The sequence below is a fragment of the Archocentrus centrarchus genome (genome assembly GCF_007364275.1).
Source record: "Archocentrus centrarchus isolate MPI-CPG fArcCen1 chromosome 18 unlocalized genomic scaffold, fArcCen1 scaffold_23_ctg1, whole genome shotgun sequence".
Lineage (NCBI taxonomy): Eukaryota > Metazoa > Chordata > Actinopteri > Cichliformes > Cichlidae > Archocentrus > Archocentrus centrarchus.
The window spans coordinates 266444-293922 of NW_022060145.1; the positions used below are offsets into that span (position 1 = coordinate 266444).

Below are 27479 nucleotides of genomic sequence, written 5' to 3' on the forward strand. Positions count from 1 at the left end.
ACATTATGCTCTGTGTGTTAAATACTGATGAGCTCTTTGAATTTGAAAGAATTAAAATGTATTCTTTTATTGCTTCTGATATGCAAAATGCCCCTGTAATAAATTATCTTCTTCTTTTTTCTTTTTTTCTTTTTTTTACAGATTTTTGTGCATGTATAAGAAATTATATAAACTTTGGCAGTTCTAGGTTAACAATTTCCTCCTGCTTCCAGTTTTTATGCTATGCTAACCAGCTGAGTCTAAAGTGTGTACAGACACTAACTGTAACAACTTAAATACACTTCATGTATGCTGCAGGTTAACTGAGTTGGTTGTGATGAAAATTTTGTTGGAAAACTAAAGTTCAACCTCATCTAGCAACTCCGTGTTTTAAATTTATAGAGACTATTTAGCTTTTATTTAAATGTGTTGAATGCACATGGAATCATGAAGACAACACAAAAGATGAAAATGCGCAGATGCTTGCTTGCCTACAAATGAACACTGAAATTCAATTAAATTAAACCAGAATATGTGCAGAGGTGAATAGCCCAAAATAGTACAAAAAAATTGCAATGGCTTCTATCTCTCTGGCATGCCTCTTCAGGCAGTTAGCCAAGGCTGTGAGTCTTTGCTTGGCAAAGACCTCAAGTGATAAGCTTGTTCTGCCGTTCTTCATCACACCTTTCTGCAACTCTAATACCTGGCTAACTCTCCTCCATGCTACCTTGATCTTAGCCTCTAGTCTTCTTTTCCATGGAGAGTACTGCTCATCTTATAGCCAAGCATTGCTGCCATTTTATAGAGCAACTGATTGGTTTCAGTGATGGTCAAAGTAGGGATGTCTGTAGTGCTACATTCACATTTTCTAGTAGACTTTCAGAGGGTACTTCACGTAGTCTGGATAATCAGCCTCGGGGTTCAGGATTCTAGCTTAGCCACGATCTTATCTTTCAGGTCAGCTGCTCTGGTATTCAGCATACTAGCTGTTATTAGGGCTTAATCTCAGAGTATGGGGATGATGATGACGATATCTCCCCACTGACCTGTCGTCCTGGCTCCACCTTGTAGCACTTGTGTTGTACCTCATTTATCTCTAGTTGTCATAGCACTTGGTTCTTGCAAATGTTGGAACAATGAGCTATGAGTTGTTTCGATGTCAGTCTGGATGTTGGGTGTTGAGGGATCCATAGGTCCCACATCCTCTTCATGTAAACCCTTTCACTAGGATAACAAGCGTAGTAGCATTCCCACAGTTCCTGATTCTCCTCTCATGTCCATTTATGCCATATTCATCTGATTCCAGTAGCCTACTTATTGTCTGATGTGGACCTTGTTAATTCAGACAATGTCCAAGCTGGTATGGCTTTAGTCATGTATCTCTTGCTCATATTCCAAGGTACGCTTGAGTAGCGGCGGCGGGGGGTGGGGGTCTAGCCCTTACTGGATGCACACCCTGGCCGGGATTCGAACCCCCGACCGTGTTGTTCTAAAGACGGTGATGTTGCCACTACACTGTCACATTATTAAAAGCAGCAGTTTTGTATGAGTGCATGTGATTGTGTTCCAGATGACTCGGACTTCGTCAGAAAGCATCACTTCTGTTCCAGCATCCAGCGCCTCAGGATCTCCCAGCAGAGTCATCTATGTAAGAGTTCACCATCTCTGCTCACCACCAGTGGGCAGAAGTTGCATGTAGATCACTTTAATACCTTAGCTGTGTTCTTCCAAGAATGAGCAGGCTGTAAATAAAAATTAATATCTGTCTTCTTTCTGCTGCCAGGCCAAGCTAGGAGAGGAGATGCTGGACTACAAGGACCTGGCAGCCCTTCCAAAGACCAAGGCCATCTATAACATAGATAGGCCTGACATGTTGTCCTACTCTCCCTATGTTAGCTACCCATCTGATGACAGGCACTATGGAGAGGTAACGCAAACACTTACAGTTTCTTTATATGGTTCTCCGTTCTTCCTGATAACCTTACATCTCTCACCAATATACGTCAATACACCAGTATATAAAATACTGTAGTTAAACAGTCTTTTCATGAGCTGCTATTTTGAAGTTTCCCATACTCATTCTCACAATGATTTGCTATGACTCCTGAGAGAGTCATAGCAAGTAGAGAGTAGAACAGTACTTCCATAAACATACTTAAGTTTCAGTAAAATTGCAACTCAAAGGTTTTCAAATGACTCAAAAAACACAAGTAAACAAAAACAACTTTGCGACTTTAGCAAACGTAAATGTAATTCATTACCTCTTTACCTGCTTAACTGCTAATGATTGTCAGCCAGGGACTAGCCATGGGAGATACGGACCAAACAGTACATTTTATACCATACCATACCATCTTTATTTATAAAGCACTTTAAAACAACCACAGCTGACACAAAGTGCTGTACATTAAAACACAAATAAATAACAATTTAATAACTCTTTCAGGTTAAAAAAAAAAAAACAGTTTAAAACTAGATCCCGCTGGAGTTAAAAGCCAAGGAAAAAAGATGGGTTTTAAGACGAACTTTAAAAGTGGACAGTGAAGGGGCCGCTCTAACCTGCAAAGGCAAGTCATTCCATAACTTAGGACCAACAACAGAGAAAGCCCTGTCCCCTCTGAGCTTCCTTCTTGATCTTGGTACCTCCAAGAGCAGCTGGTCTGCTGACCTGAGAGACCGGCAAGGTATGTAGGGGTGAAGAAGCTCAGAGAGGTAAGGCGGGGCAAGATTGTGTAAAGATTTAAAAACAAACATAAGAATCTTAAAATGAATCCTAAAATGTACAGGCAACCAGTGAAGTGAGGCCAGGACAGAGGTCATGTGCTCTCTCTTTTGAGTTCCCATCAAAAGTCGTGCAGCAGCATTTTGAACCAGCTGCAGACGTGAGAGTAGCGACTGACTGACTCCAAAATAAAGTGAATTACAGTAATCCAGTCGAGATAAAATAAAAGCATGGATCACTGTTTCAAAATGCTGCCTAGATAGAAATGCTTTTACTGATACCAATTGCTTCAAATGATAAAAACTGGACTTAACCACAGCTCTGATTTGGCTGTCCAATTTAAAATCACTGTCCACCTTAAAACCAAGATCAGTAATAATGGGTTTAAAATATACCTCCAAGGGTCCCAGGTCAACAGAGGAGGACTCACAGGAGCCACTGGGTCCAAACACCATTACCTCTGTTTTCTTTTCATTAAAATTTAAAAAGTTCAAGGCCAACCAAGCTTTAATATCACCTAGACATGCCAGGAGATGTTTTATGGAATGGATATCCTTCTTCTTCAAGGGCAAATAAATTTGACAATCGTCAGCATAACAATGAAATGAGATTCCATGTTTTCTGAGGATAGAACCCAGAGGCAGTAAATACAGTGAGAAAAGCAGTGGGCCCAGAATTGAGCCCTGCGGTACACCACATGGCAGAGAAGCAGCAGATGATTCAGCATCAAGAATGCTCACAGAAAAAGTTCTCTCTGCCAGGTAAGAACTGAACCATTTAAGAACAGTGCCACCAATGCCTACTAAGTGGTGTAAACGAGATATTAAAATGTTGTGATCTACTGTATCAAAGGCAGCAGTTAGGTCAAGTAAAACCAGAACAACATGGTTCCCAGAATCACATGCAAGAAGGATGTCGTTAAAAACCCTTAATAAAGCAGATTCTGTGCTATGAAGGGTTTTAAAACCTGACTGAAAAACCTCCAGGGTGCTATTCTCATCTAAAAACTGTTTCAGCTGACAGTACACAATTTTTTCTAAAACCTTAGAAAGAAAAGGCAGCTTGGAAATAGGCCGATAATTAGCCAGCACAGCAGGATCAAGACCAGGTTTCTTAAGCAGTGGCTGGACTACTGCATGTTTAAAAATAGCAGGGACCACACCTGAGGACAGACTGCTATTTATAATGGTAAGAACAGGCTGCCCTATACTAGATAAAATTTCTTTAAAAAATCGTGGAGGGACAGGATCATGGGGGGAACCTGATGGCTTAATATGGCCGACCACATCCTCTAAAAGTGAGAGAGTCACAGACTCAAACTGAGTGAAAACAGCAGAGCAAGGGACTGAAACAGAGGGGTCAGAACCAGGAGCTGTGATAAGAGCCCTGGTACTAGCAACCTTTTCAATAAAAAAACACAGAAAATTATTGCACGTATCAGGAGAAGCTTCCAAACAGGCATTCTGTGGAGCATTAAGCACAGAGTTAATAGTGTTAAACAAAAGACGTGGGTTATGGCTGTTGGAGGAAATAATTTTTGCAAAGTATTCCCTTTTTGCCTCTTTAACCGTGCTCTGGTAGTGACGCCAGCAGTCTTTTAAAATTTGAAGAGTCACCTGCAGTTTATCTTTTTTCCACCTTCGTTCAGCTCGGCGACATTCCCTCCTCACAGCACGAGTTCTGTCATTAAACCACGGCTCAGGTTTAGTCTTTGGCTGCCTGGTTTTTAATGGAGCCACCGAGTCCAGGATGGTTTGACAGGAAGAGTAGAACCAAGAAATAAGCTCTTCTGTATCAGAGGAGAGAAAGTCAAACGAACCACAGAGGTGAAAAAAAGCAGTAGAAAACTGAGCGGCAGTGGACGGGTTAATAACCCGACAGCGCCGAACAGGAGCGCGAGTTTTAACTGCAGTACGTGTCAAACTAGCAGTGAATAACACAGGCAGATGATCCGAGAATACAGAGTCACAGATTTCCAGGTTAGTCACAGGCAGACCGCAGGAAAGAACCAGGTCCAGTGTGTGTCCGTGCTCATGTGTAGGGCCGGGTACGGCCTGTACCAGGTTAAAAGAGTCAAGAAGGCTTAAAAAGTCCTTTACCAGTGGCTTATCAGGACAACACACATGTATATTAAAATCTCCAACAATAAGAACATATTCATAATTAGGTATAATCCCTGCTAGAAAATCAGAGAAGTCATTTATGAAGTTTTTGTTGTATTTATGGTCAAAAACTAAACAGGTCTGAGCAAACAATGTAATAAAGAAAGTGTACTGACATTGTTTGTTAAGGTGAATTTAAGTGTATGCAACATATAACCTGACTTGAACTTATGTTGAAAACTAGAGAAATATTTTTCCATATTATTTAATAAATAAGATCATGCTTTTATCTGAAAATAATTTGTTTCTCAGGTTTTGTTGCTTTTCTGTTTCATATCAGTGAAAGAAAGCAGTACGAGCAAGTCACCTTCCTTTTGTAGTTTCTTGCTTGCCATTTTTGTCACCTTCCTCTGACTCCTTCATCCTCCATCTTCACAGTGAAGTCATTCATTCATGCCACACTCACTTTTCTGTCACAAGCACCTCCATTCCTTTGCAGCCACAACCACACAGCCCTGAGCATGTAAACTGAACTTTAAACTTCAGACTCACATTGAACTCATTCACCCATCAGGAATGTACTTGCATTTGGACATCATGACTCACTGCCACTCCCATTGCTGGTTGGTTAACTCATATATTCTCACATATGAGTTTTCCCTAATCATTGGTTTTTTCCACATTTTCATTTGCAGTCTCCACAGCTGCTTTCTACTACTCCTACTGAGGTAATGTGATGCACTGTGCCTCACTATGCATGTCATACACCCTTCATCTGTGCCTTCTTGTGTGCTTGCGGGTGTGGATGTGTTTGGACACAGACACATGTTTTTCACTATAATTGGAAAGTAAGAGTTTTTCTAGGGAACTTAAGAGTTTTAAATGCTTTGTGATATCAGTTTTAATTGTTGGATCTTGGGTTGATAGTTTTGACCATCCAGATATAATAACATTGTACCACATAAATTACTAAGGACATGCTCAGGACCAACAGGGCAAGAAACCAGAGGCACTAATCAGCCACATCTGGAGGTAAATCCAGTAAGTAAGCAGTGAGTAAGCAGAACTAAAATCTTGCTAATGCACAGTTGGACTACAGTTCAAAAGGTCAGAATAAAAGCAATTAAAAGAAAACAGATCATTTGTGAAACAAAAAGATAATTTTGGCTATTTTTATTAACTTGTTTCAATCCCATCCTAAAATGTTGTCAATGCTTCAAGTTGCTCTGATATTCACATTCATGCTGCATAACAGTTATTTTTACCAAAGTGGACAAGTGGATCAGTTATACATGGGTCTGTTGTATGAAATTAAATTTGAGTCATAATATAAAAACAGAACAAAATCTCCAAGGAATACTACAAAATGAATTAACTGAAAGTGAATGAAACTTACTTAAAGGCAAAGCCTTCACCTCAAAGAGGGACGAAAAGAAATCTACATTTGATTTCAGTAGTCTTGCCTTTCATTCAAAAATATAGATTTATTTTCTGTCATCACACTGTCCGGGTTTGCTACTTCAGATTTCAGTTTTAGTTCAAGACTTCTTCTCTTCTGGGTGAGCTTCACCATGCCATGTCCTATTGGCCTGTTAATTTTGAAAAGGACAGGTCAAGTGGTGCAACCTGTATTACTACCACCCAGCAACTTCTATTTTTATAATATCATAAAGTAAGGGAACACGTTTTCTTAACCTGTCTTATGTTATTATAATTACTTACCAGGATATAGCCCACCTGCCACCCAGTGACAGCTGGGAAAAGCCATTACATCCCACCCCCCCCCACCCCCTAATTGAATCCCACACTGTAGCAGGGTTGACGGCCATCTAAATGGTTCATGTTTGCCTTGCTTGAAGTACTTTCTTGTGAAAAAAACAGCCTATGAGAACTGATTGTTTATCTGAAAATAGTGTTTCAGACATTTTAGACATGATATCTGAATCCTGAAAAAATAAAAGTCAGAATTTTTTTTTAAGAATTTCCCAAAGTGTAAAGTAACAGCTGTTGAATTTCCAAACCACTGAGGAATTTCCATCCCAATATAATAATGAGACTTTGTGTTACATGTTATATATATATATATATATATATATATATATATATATATATATATATATATATATATATATATATATATATACACTCCTGATCAGTTAAAGAATTGCAAGAATTTGCATTTTGCACTATTGGATCTTAAGAAGGTTCTAAGTAGAGCTTCACAATGCTAAAAGAAGAAATCGGCACAAGAGACAAAAACTTTTGAGCAGGGAATTTATTGAAAACTGCATTCACACTCAAACATGATTTTTTTCAACTGATCAAAAGTTTAAGACCATAGCTCAAAAAAACCCGAAAACCCCCTCAAAACAGAAATCAAAGTGTCAAAAAAAGGATTCAGTAATGAGTAGCTCCACCATTCTTGCTGGTCACTTCAAACAATCGTTTAGGCATGCTTGATGCCAGTGTTTCCAGGAGGCTAGTGGGAACGTTGCTCCAAGTGTTGAAGATGGCTTCACGAAGGGCATCCACTGCCTGGAACTGATGTCCATTTTTGTAAACTTCCCTTGCCATCCATCCCCAAATGTTCTCGATCGGATTTAGATCAGTGGAACATGCAGGATGGTTCAAAAGAGTGATGTTATGCTCCTGGAAGAAGTCCTTTGTCAGATGGGCATTGTGAACTGCAGCATTATCCTGTTGAACAACCCAGTCATTACCACACAGACGAGGGCCGTCAGTCATGAGGGATGCCCGCTGCAACATCTCCACATAGCCAGCTGCTGTTTGACGCCCCTGCACAACCTGAAGCTCCATTGTTCCATTGAAGGAAAACGTACCCCAAATCAATAACCCCCCCCCCCAACCGCTCTGCCATGTAGAAAACATCTCAATTTGGATCTCCTTGTCATGCCAGTAACGTTGGAAGCCATCAGGACCATCAAGGTTGATTTTTTTCTCATCAGAGAAGACAACTTTCTTTCACCTTTCAGTGTCCCATGTTTGGTGCACCCTTGCAAAGTCCAAACGGGCAATTTTGTGGCGTTGAAGAAGACGTGGCCTTTGAAGACGTTTTTTGTTTCTGAAGCCTTTCCCTCGCAGATGCCATCTGATGTTTATTGGGCTGCAGTCAGCACCAGTAATGGCCTTAATTTGGGTAGAGGATTGTCCCGTGTCTTGACGGACAGCCAATCAGATCCTGCGGTTCAGCGCTGGTGAAATTTTTTTGGGTCTACCACTTGACTTTTTTGTTCCATAACCCTCAGGATCATTTAAAAAATGCAAAATGACTGTCTTACTGTGTCCAGCCTCTGCAGCGATGGCACATTGTTAGAGGCCTTGCTTATGCAGCTCAACAATCCTACCACGTTCAAAGTCAGTGAACTTTTTTGCTTTTGCCATCAGGAGGTCTTGACAGTGTAAAGACTTGACAGAAAATGACATGGAATCCAAATTTTTGCACAGCTTTTGGCTTTTAAAGGCTATGGTCTTAAACTTTTGATCAGCTGAAAAAATCATGTTTGAGTGTAAATGCAGTTTTCAAAAACGTCGATGCTCAAAAGTTTTTGTCTCTTGCACTGATTTCTTTTTTTAGCATTGCAAAGCTCTACTTAGAACCTTCTTAAGATCCAATAGTGCAAAATGCAAATTCTTGCAATTTTTTAACTGGTCTTAGAAGTGTGTGTGTGTGTATATATATATATATATATATATATATATATATATATATATATCCCACCATGTCCCACCGGGAAGAGGCCCCGTGGTAGACCCAGGACACGCTGGAGAGATTATGTATCTCGGCTGGCCTGGGAACGCCTTGGGGTCCCTCCGGATGAGCTGGAGGAGGTGGCTGGGGAGAGGGAAGCTTGGGCTTCTCTGCTTAGGCTTCTGCCCCCGCGACCCGGCCCCGGATAAGCGGAAGAAAATGGATGGATGGATGGATGGATATATATATATATATATATATATATTAGGGGTGGGACTTTAACGCGTTAATTTCGATTAATTAATTACGGGGAAATTAACGCGTTAAAAATTTTAACGCATTTTAATCGCACTTTGCACCGTGGAACGTTTCTCAGTGCACGAGTTCCCGGCATACATTATATCAACGCACAATGTCCAAATTAGGGGCTGCATCCTGCGAAGGACCCGGCCCACGTCTTTCGCAGCCCACGAACACCACAAAGGCCGGAAGTGAGCGGCTAGCCTTCATATCAGCTGCCGTCACCTCTGCGTAGCTCATGTCGCCTAGCAACCATGAGTGCGAAGCACAGCTGTGTAAAAGCAGCTGTTAAACGGAGAACGAACTTTTTCTCCTTTTTGTGGTTTAATTTTAAGTCTTTAATTCAAAATAAGCTGTTAAAACAAGCATAACACATTTCAACATCAAGGCATACAGCTGAGAGAATGATTAATTTCCAACTATAACAAGTGAGACATTAATGTTGAATAAAACTATCCAGTTATGATGCTTAACTTTAATTTCAGGAGTTTGCTTATCACAGGAGCACTTCCACCCTTCATTGGTCTGTGTAGTAGACTGGTGGGAAAATAAACAAAATTTTGAAGTTTAAGCTTATGTATATTGATTCATTCATCAACTAAACTTAAATTAATATTTCTCATGTCAAATATTGAAATGCGATTAAAATGCGATTAATTTCGATTAATTAATTACAAAGCTTGTAATTAATTCGATTAATTTTTTTAATCGAGTCCCACCCCTAATATATATATATATATATATATATATATATATATATATATATATATATATATATATATATATATGAAATCAAATCATTTTTTTTAACTGGTCTTAAGATTTTGATCAGAAGTGTGTATATATATACAGTGAACCCTCGTTTATCACGGGGGTTACGTTCCAAAAATCACCCACGATAGGCGAAATCCGGGAAGTAGTCAGCTTTATTTTTTACAATTATTATACAGTACTATAGAAGGAAACCAAAGATCAAAACCTGTTTTCAAGCCGAACACATTCTGTGCTGGACAGAGACGAGGGACGGAGGAGATTGATTGACAGCCAATCAGGACGCAGAACATGATGCGCGTTCATACACTGTTTTAAAAAAAAAAAAAAAAAAAAAAAAGCATTAAAAAAACTGCACTAAAAAAATCCCTGAAACAGCGAGGCCACGAGAGGTGAAGTGCGTTATAACGAGGGCTCTCTGTATATACACTACTCACAAAAAGTTAGGGATATTTGGCTTCAGGTGAAATTTATGGAAAATGTAAAAAGTTCTCGCTACAGTGATATCATATCATGAAGGATGCACTGGTGATTTCCTCATCTCAAACAATTTATTGAAACAATTGAACCAAGACATTTATTGGTCGATTCGGGGATCAAACACCTGTTGTGAACTTTGCCGTTAAGCTCCTCGTTAGAGAACAGCAACTTGTACAAAAAGTTCTGAAACATTTAACAGTTGCACATGTGCATTCAAAAGCTTAGAGAAGGTCACATTAAGTTCACCTGTAAAGGTTTGAATGCATTTTAAGCTCGTCCTGAAATTTCACCCAAAAGCCAAATATCCCTAACTTTTTGTGAGTAGTGTATATATGTATGAAATCATATTCATTCGCAATCATTTTCAAGTAGAACATGCAAGATGTTTTCTAACTTTGAAAAACCAAACCATTTTTTCTCCATTTGTTTGAAATCAGATCTGCTCGTAATCATAACAATAAGCATGCACATTTCTGCTCAACCTGAGGATATCTTGACATTATATTATCTTAGATCCTTTGTGAGTCTTGTGCACCGTAATTGATCAGTCTCATTAAGAATATTTTTGAAAAAGAGTCTTTGCCCATATTTTGCTCAGAATCTGTATAATGTACTTTCTTTTTTTATCTTGTATTTTTGTGTATTCAGGGTGATGGGGAGAAATCACCTCGTCAGCGGAGGCCCTCAAGCCCCAGCTCTAACAGCTCCTTGGGTGGTTATGGGCGGTATACACCATCCCGCTCCCCTCAGAACTATAGCCGACCAGGTATTAGCAACACCCCATAATTCATACCATGCCTTATAAAAAGCTAAAAAGTTCAAGAGGTTTGTGTAAATGATGGTTTACATTAACCAGAAACCAAGTTCCATTACATGAATCCACTTTGCCGTTGAATTATTTCTTTACAGGGAATTATTAGTAAACAAGACAGGAGATAAAATGGAGCAATGGCTTAATTTACCATAAAGGACAAAGCAACTGCTGCAAATATCACAGATAATTCATTCGTCACTTTTCTGAAGATTTGCATTTGGTGACCATAACCAAAACCAGAAATTGAATTACATGTTCCTCTGCAGATTAAATTCTGCAACTATTTATTACACAGTCCCACTGGATCATCTAAAAGCTCCTGGGAAACAGTGATCACTGCTTGATAGCACACTAACCCACAAAAATAAATTTTGGTGATAAATTGTAGTATTTCTAATAGTTATAGTTTTTAGTGGTGAACAATTGACAAACATTAAATGTACAATATGACAGGCAAATAAAAGCAAATAATTTGCCTTATCTGTTAGATTTTATATGCAATAACATGAAAAAAGAAACTCTAATTCAGTAGTAATGAAGGTAAACAGTCTCTTAGGTCCCTTTGCAAAGGAGACTGATGAATAAATTTTGGCTAACCAATGATTGCTCAGTTGCACTAGAGTGAAAATAGGATGGCAACCTCCTGACAACCAGTGGTGCATTTAATTGTTTTCACATTTACCAATCAATTTCAACCAACTGGTTGCCTTAAGGTGATGCATACAATACCCTCAACTGCTAGGCAGCCATGTTCACTTTCAAGGTGATTGCACAGATCACCTGGTGGGAGGCAAACTATCTCCAAGTAATCCAACTCAGACAGATTACAATCACTCGGACAGATTCAGTAAGATTTGCAAATAATTGCTATCTAATTTATAAATGGCTGTTTTTCTTGGTTATCTTCCTACATAAAAGCAAGGTTGCCAAGTACCTGTGTCATTTTGCAGTTAAATTGATGTCCGGCAGCAACTACATCACTATTTGTGGAGGAATTTCTGATTTTCTGTTTCAAATCTATGAAGTTCTGGCTGGACTCTGAATGTAAGCAGTTATGTGAATTTCTGTTTAATGTGACTGTGTATATAGACATCAGCGGATTTGCAACAGATTGTATGTAATTCCCAACTTGACCCAATTGCAGACAGATAGCAGACTGACTCCATTTTACTGAATGGTTGTGGACTTGGACCCCATCTTAGAAGAGGCCATTTAAAAGGCAACAAGATTGCAAGTTGCGCACGGTTGCAATAATTTTGATTGTTCCATGGTTTCCAACCATTTTTTCCCCTAGTGTGACTGCAGCACCAGATAAAAGTTCCAATACACAATGCATAGTATAGTTTATAACATATTCCTTTACAAGCAAAAGACTTGCATTTGCAGAATTACACTGAGATATCACGCAAAGTACAAGTACCTTAAAATTGCAGGAACAGCATCACTTGAAGGAGATGCCTATTTTTTTTCTCTCTTTTTTTTTTTGTCAAAAAAGAATTAAAGCCTTCAAGCTAATTCAGTTAGACATCTCGAGCTGTGCTATGTCTGTCATTACATGCAGTGTGGCAGGATTGCCAGAATTGGTCTCAAATACATAGACAGACATAAACTAAAATTACTTTATTGCTTAGTCAAAACAAAATGTCTGTGTAGATTCTCAGTCATCCAGGTCATAGTAGTCTCTGGAGCTTGAAAAAGGCGACTGGACTTCTTTTTGTTTCTTGAAGACGTTTCACCTCTCATCCGAAAGGCTTCTTCAGTTCTCAACCAAAAGGTGGAGAGACCCAGCCACTGGTACAGATATGTAGATGACACCTGGGTCAAAATCAAAACCCAAGAAGTAGAAGCCTTCACTCGTCACATTAACTCAGTGGATAAATACATACGTTTTACCAGGGAGGACACCAGAGATAACAAGTTACCATTCCTGGACTGTGCGGTGCTTATCGAGGAAGATGGAAGCCTCAACATTGAAGTTTACCGGAAGCCCACACACACAGACCAGTATCTCCTCTTTGACTCCCACCACCCTCTGGAACACAAACTTGGGGTGATCAGGACCCTACAACACCGTGCGGAGAGTGTTCCCTCTAAGGCAGAAGGGAAGCATAAGGAACACACACACATTGAGAAAGCCCTCAAAACATGCGGTTACCCCAACTGGGCCTTCATCAAATCAGCTAAGATGCACAGGAATGAAGGCCAAACCCAAACTACAGAGAATAGGAAGGACAAGAGGAACAACATTGTCATCCCATATGTGTCAGGCTTGTCAGAGAAACTCAGAAGAATTTTCTCCAAGCATGACATCCCAGTATACTTCAAACCAAGTCACACCCTAAGACAAAAACTGGTTCATCCCAAGGACAAACCCGCCAAACACAAGATCAGCGATGTAGTGTATGCTGTTCAGTGCAGTGAAGAATGCTCGGACCTCTACATTGGTGAAACCAAACAGCCTCTTTACAAACGAATGGCACAACATAGAAGAGCCACCTCGACAGGACAAGATTCAGCAGTACATCTGCATCTGAAGGAAAAAGGGCACTCTTTTGAGGATGCCAATGTTCACATTTTGGACAGGGAAAACAGATGGTTTGAAAGAGGAGTGAAAGAAGCCATCTATGTCCACTGTGAACAACCATCATTGAACAGAGGAGGTGGATTACGTCACCAACTTTCCCCCGCTTACAGTGCTGTCCTGAGCTCCCTTCCCAGATCAGCCAAACACAAGATCAGCGATGTAGTGTATGCTGTTCAGTGCAGTGAAGAGTGCTCGGACCTCTACATTGGTGAAACCAAACAGCCTCTTCACAAACGAATGGCACAACATAGAAGAGCCACCTCGACAGGACAAGATTCAGCAGTACATCTGCATCTGAAGGAAAAAGGGCACTCTTTTGAGGATGCCAATGTCCACATTTTGGACAGGGAAAACAGATGGTTTGAAAGAGGAGTGAAAGAAGCCATCTATGTCCACTGTGAACAACCATCATTGAACAGAGGAGGTGGATTACGTCACCAACTTTCCCCCGCTTACAGTGCTGTCCTGAGCTCCCTTCCCAGACGTCTCAACCCCCATTCACACCTTTGTTCCAGTGACCTCAATAGGCCACAGGAAACAATGGAGCGGAGTCCTAAATTGGTTTCAACTGAAACCACTGATTAAATATGACCCACGCCCCCCTTCACACCTGGGCACGTGTGTTCAAGCACATGATCAATAGAGGGTCATAACCACCTCCAGGGGACTACGCCCACAGGGGTTTAAATACCTGGGTCTCTCCACCATTTGGTTGAGAACTGAAGAAGCCTTTCGGATGAGAGGTGAAACGTCTTCAAGAAACAAAAAGAAGTCCAGTCGCCTTTTTCAAGCTCCAGAGACTACTATGACCTGGATAACTGAGAATCTACACAGACAATGGAGCAGAGTCCTAAATTGGTTTCAACTGAAACCACTGATTAAATATGACCCACGCCCCCTTCACACCTGGGCACATGTGTTCACGCACATGATCAATAGAGGGTCATAACCACCTCCAGGGGACTACGCCCACAGGGGTTTAAATACCTGGGTCTCTCCACCTTTTGGTTGAGAACTGAAGAAGCCTTTCGGATGAGAGGTGAAACGTCTTCAAGAAACAAAAAGAAGTCCAGTCGCCTTTTTCAAGCTCCAGAGACTAGTCAAAACAAAGTGCAAAAATCCTTCCAGGAGCAAAATAAGGCAAATAATCCAAATACAAAGAATCTTCAATGTCATATTCTGTACATGTAACATACTTTACTCACCTTATATAAGACCAAACATGACCTCCTGACTTGGCAGTCTGTTTAAAGTGCACATCTCTCTTCCATCTCTACCTGTGACATGTTATTTTTGCTACTCGTGCTGCCCTAAAGCACTGCCTACTGTTTCAACCCCTCCTCCACCCTCTTGTTGGCTTTTCATCTAGTCATTACATATGTTTATCATATTATCATCTGACAGTCAAGTTTCATTAAAATATCTTCTTTGCAGCACAAAGCTTCTGGCTGCTCTCCTAAATTTAAGGCCATATCTCCTCACTGACTTCTAGTTTTTTTATATATATATATATATATATATATATATATATATATATATATATATATATATATATATATATATATATATGTGTGTATACTTGTCAGCTAAATGGGAAGAAAAATATCCAGGCAATTGACACCTACATCCTGCCAGTCAAGAAAGGTCCTTACCATGCATGGAGGGTTTCACCCCAAATCCAGCACCATGAGACTGTATGCTAAGTGGAAGGAAGGAGGCCGAGGACTAGTGCGTGTCAGAACCACTAGAATAAGATCCATGAATACATCAGAAAGATGGCCACAAAGGATCATGTGCTTAGTGAGTACCTCAGACAGCAGAAACCTGAGAAAGAGAGGAGCAAGAACAGGAACCATCATGGAAGGACAGGCCTCTGCACGGCATGTACCACCGGCATATTGGAAGAAGAAGCTGATATAGAAAAATCTTACCAGTGGCTGGACAAAGCTGGACTGACAGCACAGAGGCACTAATCATGGCAGCACAAGAAGAAGCTCTGAGCACACGATCGATAGAGGCTGGGGTGTACCAAACCAGGCAAGACCCCGGTGCAGTCTGTGCAAGATGCCCTTAAGACAATCCAGCACATAACAGCAGGGTGCAAGATGCTAGCAGGCAGGGGATACATGGAATTCCACAACCAAGTGGCTGGCATAGTATACAGGAACATCTGTGCCAAGTATGACCTGGAAGCCCTGAGGTCAAAATGCAATACGCCCGCAAGGGTGGTTGAGAATGACAGAGCCAAGTTCCTGTGGGACTTCCAGATACAGACAGACAAACTTGTGATGGCTAACCAAGAAGACAAACAAAGGAAGAAAGCTGTAGTGATAGACGTTCAATACCACATGATAGCAACATCAAGAAGAAAGAACACGTGAAGCTCGATTAATACTAAGGGCTCACAGAAGAACTAGAAAGGATGTGGAAGGTGAAGATAGATGGATGGATGGATGGATGGATGGATGGATGGATGGATGGATAGATATTCATTTACTCATTTACCTATGACAGTGAGTGACAGGTAGTCAAAATCAAAGTTTGTGGTGTTATTGTATACGGTTTTGACAATTTCACCCAAAATTTAAAGGCTTTAAAGAAACTTAATAGCCTATTAATTTTATCTTATAACTGTGCATGTCTCCTGTGATTTGCTTGGACATCCAGGACCAGAGATATTCCTTGGTGGTAGACACAGCAGCCAAGCCCGTGACTACAGTTCTCTCCCTTTGCCCCCAGCGCTAATGGGTGGCATTAAGTACCCTTCCACCTGGGCCAGGAACATGTCCTCCCCCCCTTTGTACTATTCTGGTGGGGCTGAAGGGAGCATTGGCGGTGGTAGTAGTGGCAAGTACTCACCTACACCAACAGGTGGTAGTGCGGGCTTGTCTTTACACCTAAACCCCACCACCCTGGCTATGCTGCAGCAGCACAACTACATCCCTTACTTCAGAGGTATCAAAGAATTAGGACTAACGCTTTGTCTAATGCAGACAATGGACTACTTGCTGGAATCATTGCTGCTAAAACTTTAGAAAAGAAAAAAATAAATAGAACCTACCAAAAAGCTATATATTGAAATATTTAAAAGAGGCTTTAAAGTGCTCCAAAAAATGGTTTTCAAGATGAATGGAAAGAAGCATGGAAACTTTACCATTCTCTTGGTTTTGAGCAGAGTAGCAGCAAACCAGTCCTCTCTGTATTCGACTGAGATTAAAGGTCCTACAGAATGGAGTGTTGTGAAACAACCAATGAAATGACTTTTCTTGGCATGTGTTAACCACCAATTTAGTCATGTATTTGAAACTCTCACTGTGTGTCTTTGGGTGCCTTGAGTCACCTTAGAATCATGAGCCATAATGGGAAGCTGAACATCTGTCCTGGTATGAACTGCTGTGAACTTAACCACTGTCTGATCATTCACAAAGCTTTATTTTCATTATTCCTTGAACTAAAGCCATGAAACTACTGAGGCAGTTCACAACATCACACATTCCTGAAGTCAACATCACAAGCCAGTACTGTACACATTTCCCTCACATAATGTAAACCCTGCCAGAGAGCTTTTTCAACAAGTTCCCTTTCCTTTATTCCCTGATCTCCCTCATCCCTCAGGGTTCAAACAGGACCCCCTACCTGACCCTAAACCTAGGACATCCCTGCATCTCAGTTTACCTCCACCTAACGGTAAAAACAATAGTAGTTTACGTTTTCTGTGTTTCCCCTCCTTGTAGTGGAATGGATAGCAGGTTTTGTGATGTTGTGTTCTGATATTGTGGTGTTGTCGGGTTTCATGGGGTGTGCCAAGGTACATTTCTAGGACCACTCCATTTTCTCATTTTGCTTTCTCTCTCCACTTGTGTCTGTGAACGTGGTCATTGTTGTGCATGGTTTAACTCCTTGTAGACCTGTTTGTGAGCCTGATACATCTGACACAATCTTTAAGAGGAACTTATCTGCTTGTATATTTGATATGACTCTAGAAGAGTATGCAGGTTTTCTATTTTGATGATTGATAAAAGGAAAATTTCTAGCACAGAATCATTAGAGAAGTCTGTTGTATTTCAAAAAAACATGTAATTGCTTATCTCCAGCTACAGTCTTGAAAAAGTAAAGTTATCATAGGACTGCATAGTCCTGTGAAAACTTTTCTTTGTTTTCACTGGATGATTGGTGATTGAAGAATGCGATGCCATCGCACAGCACTTTGTGACCAAGCTGGTGATCAGCATGAGGAGGAGGTGCTAGGCTGTTGTGACTGTGTATCGCTCTTCCGCATGCTGCTCAGTTTCCAGTTTGTTAAATGAATAATGCCAATATGTCTTGTTTTCTCAGACTTGAATCATACATTCCAATAAATGACACCAAACAAGAGTCAATAGCAGACTAAATTGTTTGGCTTTGGCTGAGAAGATTTGGGAAGTTTTTCATGGGGGTAACCCACATACTAAACTCTGCTGCTCAACCCACAAATTCATTTTCCTTAAATATATGGCACCATTTAGAGGAAACAGGGTTTACAAAGTTTATTGCCACGAAGCATTTTTATAACAAAGAAATAATCTACCAAACACAAATTTCCTTACTTTTTGTGCTAAGTTGATATACATCAATCACTCTTTACCACTCAACTTCCTGTTTCAATGTCGACCTACTGTACCTGCTCCACTTTAATCCCATAATGTTTTCTGGGCATTAAAATTGATGTTAGCAATGTTGTCTACTTGTGCCTTGCACTACTTTTGTCTGTTGTATTTAATTTAGTGTTATGAGCATATCCATATTGGCATACATTAGTGGTTAAAAATGAACAAGATAGATAATGAAGCTGCTAATATTTTTCATTAGCAGCTCATCTATAAACTTAAGCTTGAGAAAACTGATTTCTTAATATTAAGTTCAACTTATAAAATATCATCATGACTTGTCCTGTGATATTTCTCAATTTAGCACCGTCAGAGAGAGAGCCTAGTTTACTGATAACTGAAGGGCATAGGTAGGTTGCATAGGGGTTGGGTGCAATGTGTGTTGGGTGGTGGCCAAGGGTGGAGGCACTGGCAGACCAAACCCTGGCTATTGAGACTGGCTACTGGGACATGGAATGTCACCTCTTTGGTGGGGAATGAGCCTGAGCCAGTGCATGAGGTTGAGAGATACCAGCTAGATATAGTTGGGCTCACCTCAACGAACCTGGGCTTCTGGAGAGGGGCTGGACTCTGTTCCAGGCTGGAGTTGCCCTCAGTGAGAGGCAGTGGGTGGGTATTCTTGTATACCCTCGGCTTGCTTCCTGAACAGTCTGCCTGATCTGAACCCGAATGCTGTTTTGTTATTGGACTTCTGTGCAAACCACAGTTTGTCCATAGCATAAGGATCTCCATAAGTGCATGTGGGACCAGGACACCCTAGGTCGCAGGTTGATAATCAATTTTTGCAATTGTATTATCAGATCTGTGGCTGTATGTTCTGGACACTTCAGTGAAGAGAGGAGCTGAGCTGTCAACTGATAACCACCTGGTGGTGAGTTAGATCAGATGGTGAGGCACACCTATAAGTATTGTGAGGTTGCGTTTGGAACCCCTGGCAGAGGCCGCAGGCCATGAAATCTTAAACTCCCACCTCAGGCAGAATATTGACACCATTCTGAGGAAGGCTGTGGAGATTGAGTCCGAATGGACCATGTCCCACACCTCCATTGTTGAGGCTGCTGCTCAGAGCTGTGGCTGCAAGGTCTTTGGTGCCTGTTGTGGTGGTAATTCCCAAACCAGATGGTGGTCACCAGAGGTGAAGGGAGCCATCAAGCTGAAGAAGGAGTCCTATCAGGCTTGATTAGCCTGTGGGACTCCGGAGGCAGCTGCCAGGTGCAAGCGGAATGCAGTTTGGGTGGCGTCCTAAGCAAAAACTTGGGTGTGGGAGGAGTTCGGTGAGGCCATGGAAAAAAACTTTTGGATGGCCTTGAAGTGATTCTGGCGACTCAGGAGGGGAAAACAGTGCTCTACTCACATAATCTATAGTGAGGGTGTGGCGCTGCTGACTCCAACTGAGGCTATAGTAAGGTGGTGGAAGGAATACTTCGAGGACCTCCTTAATCCCACTGACACGCCTTCTGTAGTGGAAGCAGAGTCCAGGGATGAGGGGGGTGACTTGCCCTGAGGTGGTTAAAGAACTCCTTGGTGGCAGGGCCTCTGGGGTGGACAGAATTCGCCCTGAGTTCCTGAAGGCTCTGGATGTTGTAGGGCTGTCTTGGTTGCCATGCCTCTGCAACATCACATGAAGATCTGGGATGGTGCCACTGGATTGGCAGACTGGGGTAGTCTCCATCTTTAAATGGTAAATGGTAAATGGACTAGTTCTTATATAGCGCTTTTCTACTCAATCAGAGCACTCAAAGCGCTTATACAACCTGTTTGCATTCACCCATGCACTCCCATTCATACAAGCACTTCCATCATTAATTAAGCTAAGTGCTTTTTTAATTAACTAGCATTTACACGCATTCATACTCCGACAGAACGGTCGGAGAGCAACTTAGGGTTAAGTATCTTGCCCAAGGATACATTGGCATGTAGCCGGAGTAGCCAGGATTCGAACCGCTGACCTTCCGATCAGTAGGTGACCTGCTCTACCTACTGAGCTACAGCCACCCTTTAAGAGGGGAGACTGGCGGGTGTGCTCCAACTATTGGGGGATCACACGCCTCAGCCTCCATAGTAAGGTTTATGCCTGGGTGCTGGAAAGGTGGGTCTGTCCATTTGTCAAACCTTGGATTCAAGAGGAACAATGTGGATTTGGTCCTGGTCACGGAACGCTAGACCAGCTCTTCAAGGCATTTGATCGTGGCCCTCGGGCTATCCTGTGGGGGTTGCTGTGGGAGTATGGGTTGTCTGTCCCATTGTGCGCTATTCAGTCCCCGTAAAACCACGACAAGAGCTTGGTTCGTATTGTTGGCAATAAGTTGGACTTGTTTCCTGTGGATGTTTGACTTAGTCAGGGCTGCTCTTTGTCACCGATTCTGTTCATAATTTTTATGAACAGAATTTCTAGGCGCAGCCGAGTGGGGGAAGTCTTCTGCCTTGGTGGCCTCAGAATCTCAACTCTGCTTTTAGCAGATGATGTGGTCTTGTGGGTTTCATCAGGTGGTGGCCTCCAGCTCGCAGTGGGACGGTTCAGACCCAAGTGTGAAGCAGCTGAAAATTAGCACCTCTATGTCAGAGGCCATGGTCCTCAGCCAGAAAAGGGTGGGGTGGTAACTCTGGCTCAGGGACATGTTGCTGCCCCAGGTGGAGGAATTTAAGTATCTAGGCGTCTTGTTCACGAGTGACAGGAGAACAGAGTGGGAGCTTGGCAGACGGATTGGGCTGCGTCTGCAGTGATGCGGACGCTGCACCAGTCTGTTGTAGTAAAGAAGCAGCTGAGTGTGAAAGTGAAACTGTTGATTTACCTATCAGTCTCCACCCTCTGGGCACCTCTTGGGTGAGGTTTTCCGGGCATGTCCTACTGGGAGGAGGCCCTGGGGCAGACCCAGGACATGCTGGAGAGATTATATTTCTCGGCCAGCCTGGGAACACCTTGGGTTCCCCCCGGACGAGCTGCAGGAGTTAAGTGGGGAGAGAGAGGTCTCAGCTTTTCTTCTTAGGCTTCTGCCCCCACGACCTGGCCCCGGATAAGCAGAAGAAAATGGATGGATGATGGGCATGCAACAAGTTGCAAGGAAAGATCACAAATGGCCCTTTGTTCAAAAGGCTGTACAAGGTAATGCCTGTTGTGCTCAAATGTGAATGTAAAGAAATCATTCCAGAGCCACAGATAAACATATTCACAATATTTTGGTTAGTAGTTTTAATGTTTGATGCAATTTGAAGAGTACTTATGTAGAGTGATTTTAGAAGTAGAGAGGGAAACAACATGAATTTCTACTGAAACATTTTGCACACAAAATCACAAGCACTTGGTCCAGTTTTTTTTTTTTTTCATGGCAGGGTGGAGAGGCTGAGATAGGAACTCTTTGATAGGGAAGATGAAAGAGAGGAGGGGTAACACAGAAATTAAACAGACCAAGGAAACTGAGTTATAATTTGGAATGTGGTTTCCAGTTGTAGTGGCATGTAGCATGGTGTGGCCTAGTACCTGTTGTTTGCCTTTATGCAACAGACTTCTGTTTTAATGAGGTTTGTTTGTAGCATTAAGACTTGTTGTGAGCTACACTCAAGTTATTCAGATGTTTCATTCTGCAAATTGCCTATAACGAGCAAAAAAGTTTTGAAATGAATTGACACTGATGATGGAGCTTTAGGAGAGAACCTTGTAAGGTTGAATAATGCATGTTTTTGTTTTAATCATGTAATTCCTTGCTAATGATCCCAAAGCCCTATTTTATTCCTTGTTTTGTGTTATTGGTTTTTTAATAATGACTTTGTCATTCTGTAATCTGTTCAGATAAACTGTAATGCATCTCCTCCCAAACTCTCTGAGCCTCCTGTCTTAACTCCAGATGTTTGTATGGCGGATCTGCCCTACTAACACTATTATGAGGTGAATGTGTGTTCATGTCAGATCACTAAGACTTGTGTGACAGTGATCTCATCCACTTGCATCTAGATCCCTGCCGATAATTCCTCTGTCTAAGGGAAGATGAGTGTGTGTTCAGTCTGCTAATGCTCTCACGTACACACAGCAACACACTCCCAGTCCTGTCTTGGTTTCTTTCTCAAAGCTCTGGATGTTGAGTGTTATTACTTTTGGCTTCAGGGCTGTCAGTGACTCCATCACCCAGCTTGACTGTGTTGTAACAGTGGGTGTGCCCAGGTTGTGATTGTAGATACGCAGGACACAAATATGAAAGCATTTTACATTGTTACACTTAGAACATACCAGACATGTAGACATGAAATAGAACTCATGTAGTGTTAGGTGATGAGAGCATAGTTAAAGCTCATCCACTCCCATTAGGTAAATTATTGCTATGGCAAGGTCAATTATAATTCAAATGAAGACATACATTATCCATCTTCGTGATCATTTGAAATGAAAGAAGGTATGTGGTTCAGGCATGTCTTTTTGTTCTTGGGAATCCCCATGAATATCTATACTACACTTCATGGGAAAATGTAACAATCTCATCACTTAACAATCCATCAGACCCAAAGAACATTCCACCAAAATTTGATTATTCACGCTATAATTTAAGTAAATAAATACAGATACAGTAAATGGCTGGGTTATCAAGTCACTGGATAAGGTATTATAATCACAGCTGCATATTTGAGCTTTACAAGTAACCTTACCATAACACATCCTTTTTGCCCCCCCCCCCCCCCCCCCCCCCCCCCCCCACCCTTTTTTTTCTCCCAAACCCTTTCCTCTTTGCCTTCCATACTCAATGACATCCCACTTGCATCCTCGTTTGGAGGTAGTGAAAGTGGTCGGAGTACCCCCAGCTTATCCACCTATTCCGATGGCAAATCCCCCTCATCTACTTCTACATACGTGGCTGCTCCCCGGCATTTCCACATACCAGGTAGGCCATAATGGGAACGCTTGGCTCTCAGCTCAGCTCGTAATTTTCACAACATCTTTACATTTTTAAAAATAGATTATCATAACTGATGTGCAAGTTAATTACAAGGTACGTTATAGAATTATGATCAAACAAAACTATAACTGCTGTAAATACCAGTTGCCAGTGTGTTGAGCAAATAATGATTCATTACAAATGTTTACATTGGTTTACCTAACAATATCTTATCACCAAGCTGAAAAGCACTGTTTGACTAACATCCTGTTATTAAAAGTTAAAAGTTTCTGTTGCATCTCATCCCCACACAGCAGTGAGGTTGGGTTTACTGCCCACACTATTGTTTTCCATAACTGCAGCAAGGTTAACACTTCAACCATTGGAGGTCAGCCAGTTTAGGAGTTTGGTTTGTCTTCTTTTTATTTTTGTGTGTGTGTGTTTTGAAAGGAAATTAATTTGGGCAATTTATTTCAAGTAATCTGCATAAAAAAATCTCAAACACACAGACTTTTGTACAAAAACACTTGATTATTTATGTCCTTTGGCTCTTACATTTGGCCATGGGGCTTATCTGAATAAGTGTTGAATTTTGGATTTAGCAATTGGGTTCCAAATGGCCAGTTCACCTTGATGAATGCCTCATGTAATTCAGTACACTATATAAAGCTACGTCTTCTGCTCCAGTTGCAGGGTAAGTTTCATTTACAACTATTTCCATTTAAATCCATCCATTTACAATTAAATCCATAGCAGAAGAAGAAATTTTGCTTTTACCTAAGAGGAAATCTTGAGTACCAGATAGTTTTCTTAAATCATTCATAGGTAACATTGGCAGGGCCTCAGGGATACTTTTTACACATAAAAGAGACACTAAATATAAACTCCATGGGTTAATCATGTTTCATACAGAATATTATAGCACGTGACTTCTTATGTACTGGTTTTGGTTTATGTTCTGTTCGACTTTCAGTTTCAGTTCTTCCAGTTTGGGTTTATTCACATTCCCACTGTCCTTACTATATCAAAGCAATTGCTCTTTGACAGAGAAATTATCTGACACAAGATTTAGAATTAAATTTACAATGTGTTTCAACAAGAAGTGACATTTGACTCTGCTGTCTTCTCTGCTTTCAGTTTCGCAAAGAGTGAAATAGGAACATACTGTTTCCATTATCAATTACAGTGTCAGTCACAGAGAAGGGGGAACCCCTCTCATGTTGGAAGCAAGTGAAAAAAACAAGTATCCATGTAATGGGTTTCATAGCCATTGTCCTTATTGCTTTTATATGGATATTGTTTCAAATCCTCGCAGGCACTGAAACAATCCCAAGAAGTGACCCACATCTATTGCTTTATTGTGAGTCATGTTTCTGCTGTGGCTTAATGTGTGACAGTTGTTACTAAGCATCTCCATCAGGAGTCTAGACAGGTTCACTGACACTAAGATAGATTTAATTGGCTTTAGAGGACAACATACAGCCCCCATTATTCTCCAGAGGTACTTTATCTAGAGTATTTCCAACAAGACTTGAGTAAACCTTCAACTTTTTTTTAATTGTTGATGTTTATGTTATTAGTTGCACTTGATGAATTATTTAATTTGATATTCTCTAATAATACAAGTTGACCTTTTGATGCCTGAGGATCACTGGTTACTGATTTTATTCTTTTGGTGTTACTCAGTTGTTCTGCATCAAATGACCTCCAATTCCCCTTCAACAATGACTAATAAATCGGGCGCCAGGGTGGCTCAGTGTTTGAGCAGGTGACCATATATGCTATGTAGTGGTGGTGCAGGTTTGAGTCCTGACCTGTCACCATTTACCGTGTCTTACCCCATTTCTCTCATCCCGCTTTCCTGTCTCTCTCCACTGCGATCTGTCAAATAAAGCTGTAAAAATGCCCAAAAAAAGACAAACAAATTGATGTATTTTGATTGTGTTGCATGAACTCTATTAAAAATGTTGCTTTTCTGAGGTGCCATAATGAAAATGACAAATAATTTGTGTTGGATCACCTTTACTGTTCCCCCGTTCACTTCTTCAATATATCTCATCCCGCAATAACTGCTAACTCATGCTTCTTTTCTCCATTCTCTCTTTCTTTCTCTCCCCTGCCCATGTTGGCTTCTTTGATTTTCTTTCTTCTGCTCTGTTCCCATCTTCAGATACTATGGTCAAAGATAATATCTATAGAAAACCTCCCATCTACAAACAGCATGGTACAGTCCACGTCCTCCTTAACACACTTCTTCCTTCTCATGTCTGTTCTTTGCACGATTTGTTGCATGTTGCCTGTCAGTCATGTCATTCATTCAGTTCTCCTCCTTTGTGTCCTAAGGCATACACTCATTTAATAGACTCTAGGGATCTACATGCATAGAGCTGGTGTACGAGTACTTCACTCATCCTTGGTGCACAATCCATGACGGTTGAACAATTGGTGGGCAATGTTATAACAATTTAACAACAAAATAAGTTTATAATCCAAACATTATAGGTATGAGTTTACATGATGGTACCAACTGTATGGCCCTTCTCTGAGAGCAGATGATCTAGGTTTATGATATAAGTCTTCTACTGTTCAAGGCTGTGTTACACCAATTTTTGTCTTTGTTGCCCTATTCAAGGATTAAATATTGTGTATATAGGAAGATTGGTTTGGATGGGGCATCTTTTGGCTTATCAGATGCAAAATACTGCCATCAGTCCTAGAGAATTACTGTAATCCAAGCAGTATGTTCAAACCAATGCATTCAGCACTTGTGATGGCAACAATTAAAATTCTTGCTGAAATATCGAACAGCATATGAAATGTATGATTTATGATCATTTTGTCATTTTTGTATAGTTTGAATGTCTTTCTCCACTATTCTGTCACTTTTTATTCCTTTGAGAAGAAATTAGTAATTTCATGTCCCTCTCTACGTTAGCCACCTTTTCAAAATAGTTAATATGTTTGCGTAAAATTTCTTGACTTCTATGAGTTTGTGTTCACTGTTATAGAAATCACTTAGCAGAGGATTTTAAAGAACCATATCATTTTAACCAGTGGCAATAGCAACACCTAAATGATTGAATATATTAATTACTAGTAACTTCCAAGAAAACCTTTATCCACATTTACAGAAAGAAGATCTATGAATCTTTCTGTGTTTACGATGCTCAAGCTAATGATAAGACAGTATAAGGCAGATTTGCTCTCCGTTTGGGGTCTGGAGGTAACATCATTACACAAGTGCATAATTTATTTTTTACAAATTGGCACATGATTGATCTTAATAATCCAGACTATGAAGGAAGTTGAACTTTTTAGGATTTGGGCCCATGGGTGTCTTTTACTCATCCCGTTCATGTATGTCTGCACTTATCCCAACAGTTCATTAGTTTGTTTCATTTGTGGACACTGTGAATGGCCAGATGCATAAATCACATTGTGTGGTGGTGGTGTTAGTGTTGTGCTGAACACTGTTTTGTTTCTCTAAATGATGGTTTTTGGTCTTGATTCAGTTACTGTAGACTATGTTGTATACCTCAAGAAGATCATCATGCATGAATTCGGGACTCCAAGGAGCTTTTGTCACCTCTGTCCCAAAGGATATTATTATCATTATCAACAAAAAACAGTGACATGGAAATCAACTGCGTATGGCCAGCAGATTTTCTAGCTGGCTTTCGTCAGCCAGATTGTAAGCAGTCAAAAAGACATTAGGTCACTGACTAAGTGTACTGTCTGCCAAAAAAAGAAAAACACCTCCTTTTACCTCTTGTCACAAAAATACTCCCTTTAGACATATAGACGGTTTAAACTTAAGTTCCTTTTCCGTGGGCTACACCTACTTTGTGGGAATTGGGTCCACGTTATTTGTCTTTAAAGTTCTATATATTATCATGCATACCAACGCACTTAACATCACTGATAATAAATAATATGTTGAAGATATGTCAAAAATAAAATTTAGTTCCACACAAAAACAGTAAGTTTACAACAAAGCTGCTATAAACACAGTTTAAGGTTAAATTGATCTTGGCTAGACAAACCCGAAAATATACAGTAATTATTGGCAAGTGGATGCATGACCCTGATGCTTGCAACCAAAATCGGTCAAATCTGTCTCAAAGAGGTTTCTGCAGCAAAAACCTTGTTATTACCATGGTCACTAACAGCTTCCCATGGTAATCCACAGTTCAGATGGAACGCATCAAATTTTTATACAAACACTAGCTAGCTCAGCAGTAGTAAAACAGGAAACAGGAAATAATAATAATAATGTTTGCTTCCAAAGTAAAAGTTGTGGCTCACTGATTCCAGCCAACAATTTTTCAAAAGGCACAACTTTTACTTTGGCTTGTAGATGCTGAGATTTCTCTATGACCAAGTCAAGCTCCCACAGTGTATAGTGCAACCCTTTAGTTAAAGTTTTGATTCAAATGTGAATGGTTGCTACAGTACCTACTTTTTACTCAACTTTTTACCACTTTGCTTGTGGAGCTCCCTATGGATGGTG

The 27479-nt window shown here is 40.7% G+C and overlaps 1 protein-coding gene across 12 annotated transcripts in view; it reads left to right on the forward strand.

Annotated features, from left to right (window-relative positions):
- ablim2 (actin binding LIM protein family, member 2) overlaps nt 1-27479 on the forward strand; it is a 128023-nt gene that overhangs the window by 88231 nt on the left and 12313 nt on the right. For 4 of the 12 annotated variants that reach the window (XM_030722549.1, XM_030722548.1, XM_030722550.1 and 1 more), the window contains 7 exons: nt 1550-1627; nt 1763-1906; nt 5499-5531; nt 10712-10829; nt 16129-16416; nt 22868-22975; nt 25140-25193. In XM_030722549.1, coding sequence (XP_030578409.1) covers nt 1550-1627; nt 1763-1906; nt 5499-5531; nt 10712-10829; nt 16129-16416; nt 22868-22975; nt 25140-25193 — 823 coding nt within the window. Of the gene's footprint in view, nt 1-1549; nt 1628-1762; nt 1907-5498; nt 5532-10711; nt 10830-16128; nt 16417-17076; nt 17149-22867; nt 22976-25139; nt 25194-27479 lie in introns of all 12 variants that reach the window. The other 8 variants (XM_030722551.1, XM_030722555.1, XM_030722558.1 and 5 more) reach the window with 6 other exon arrangements.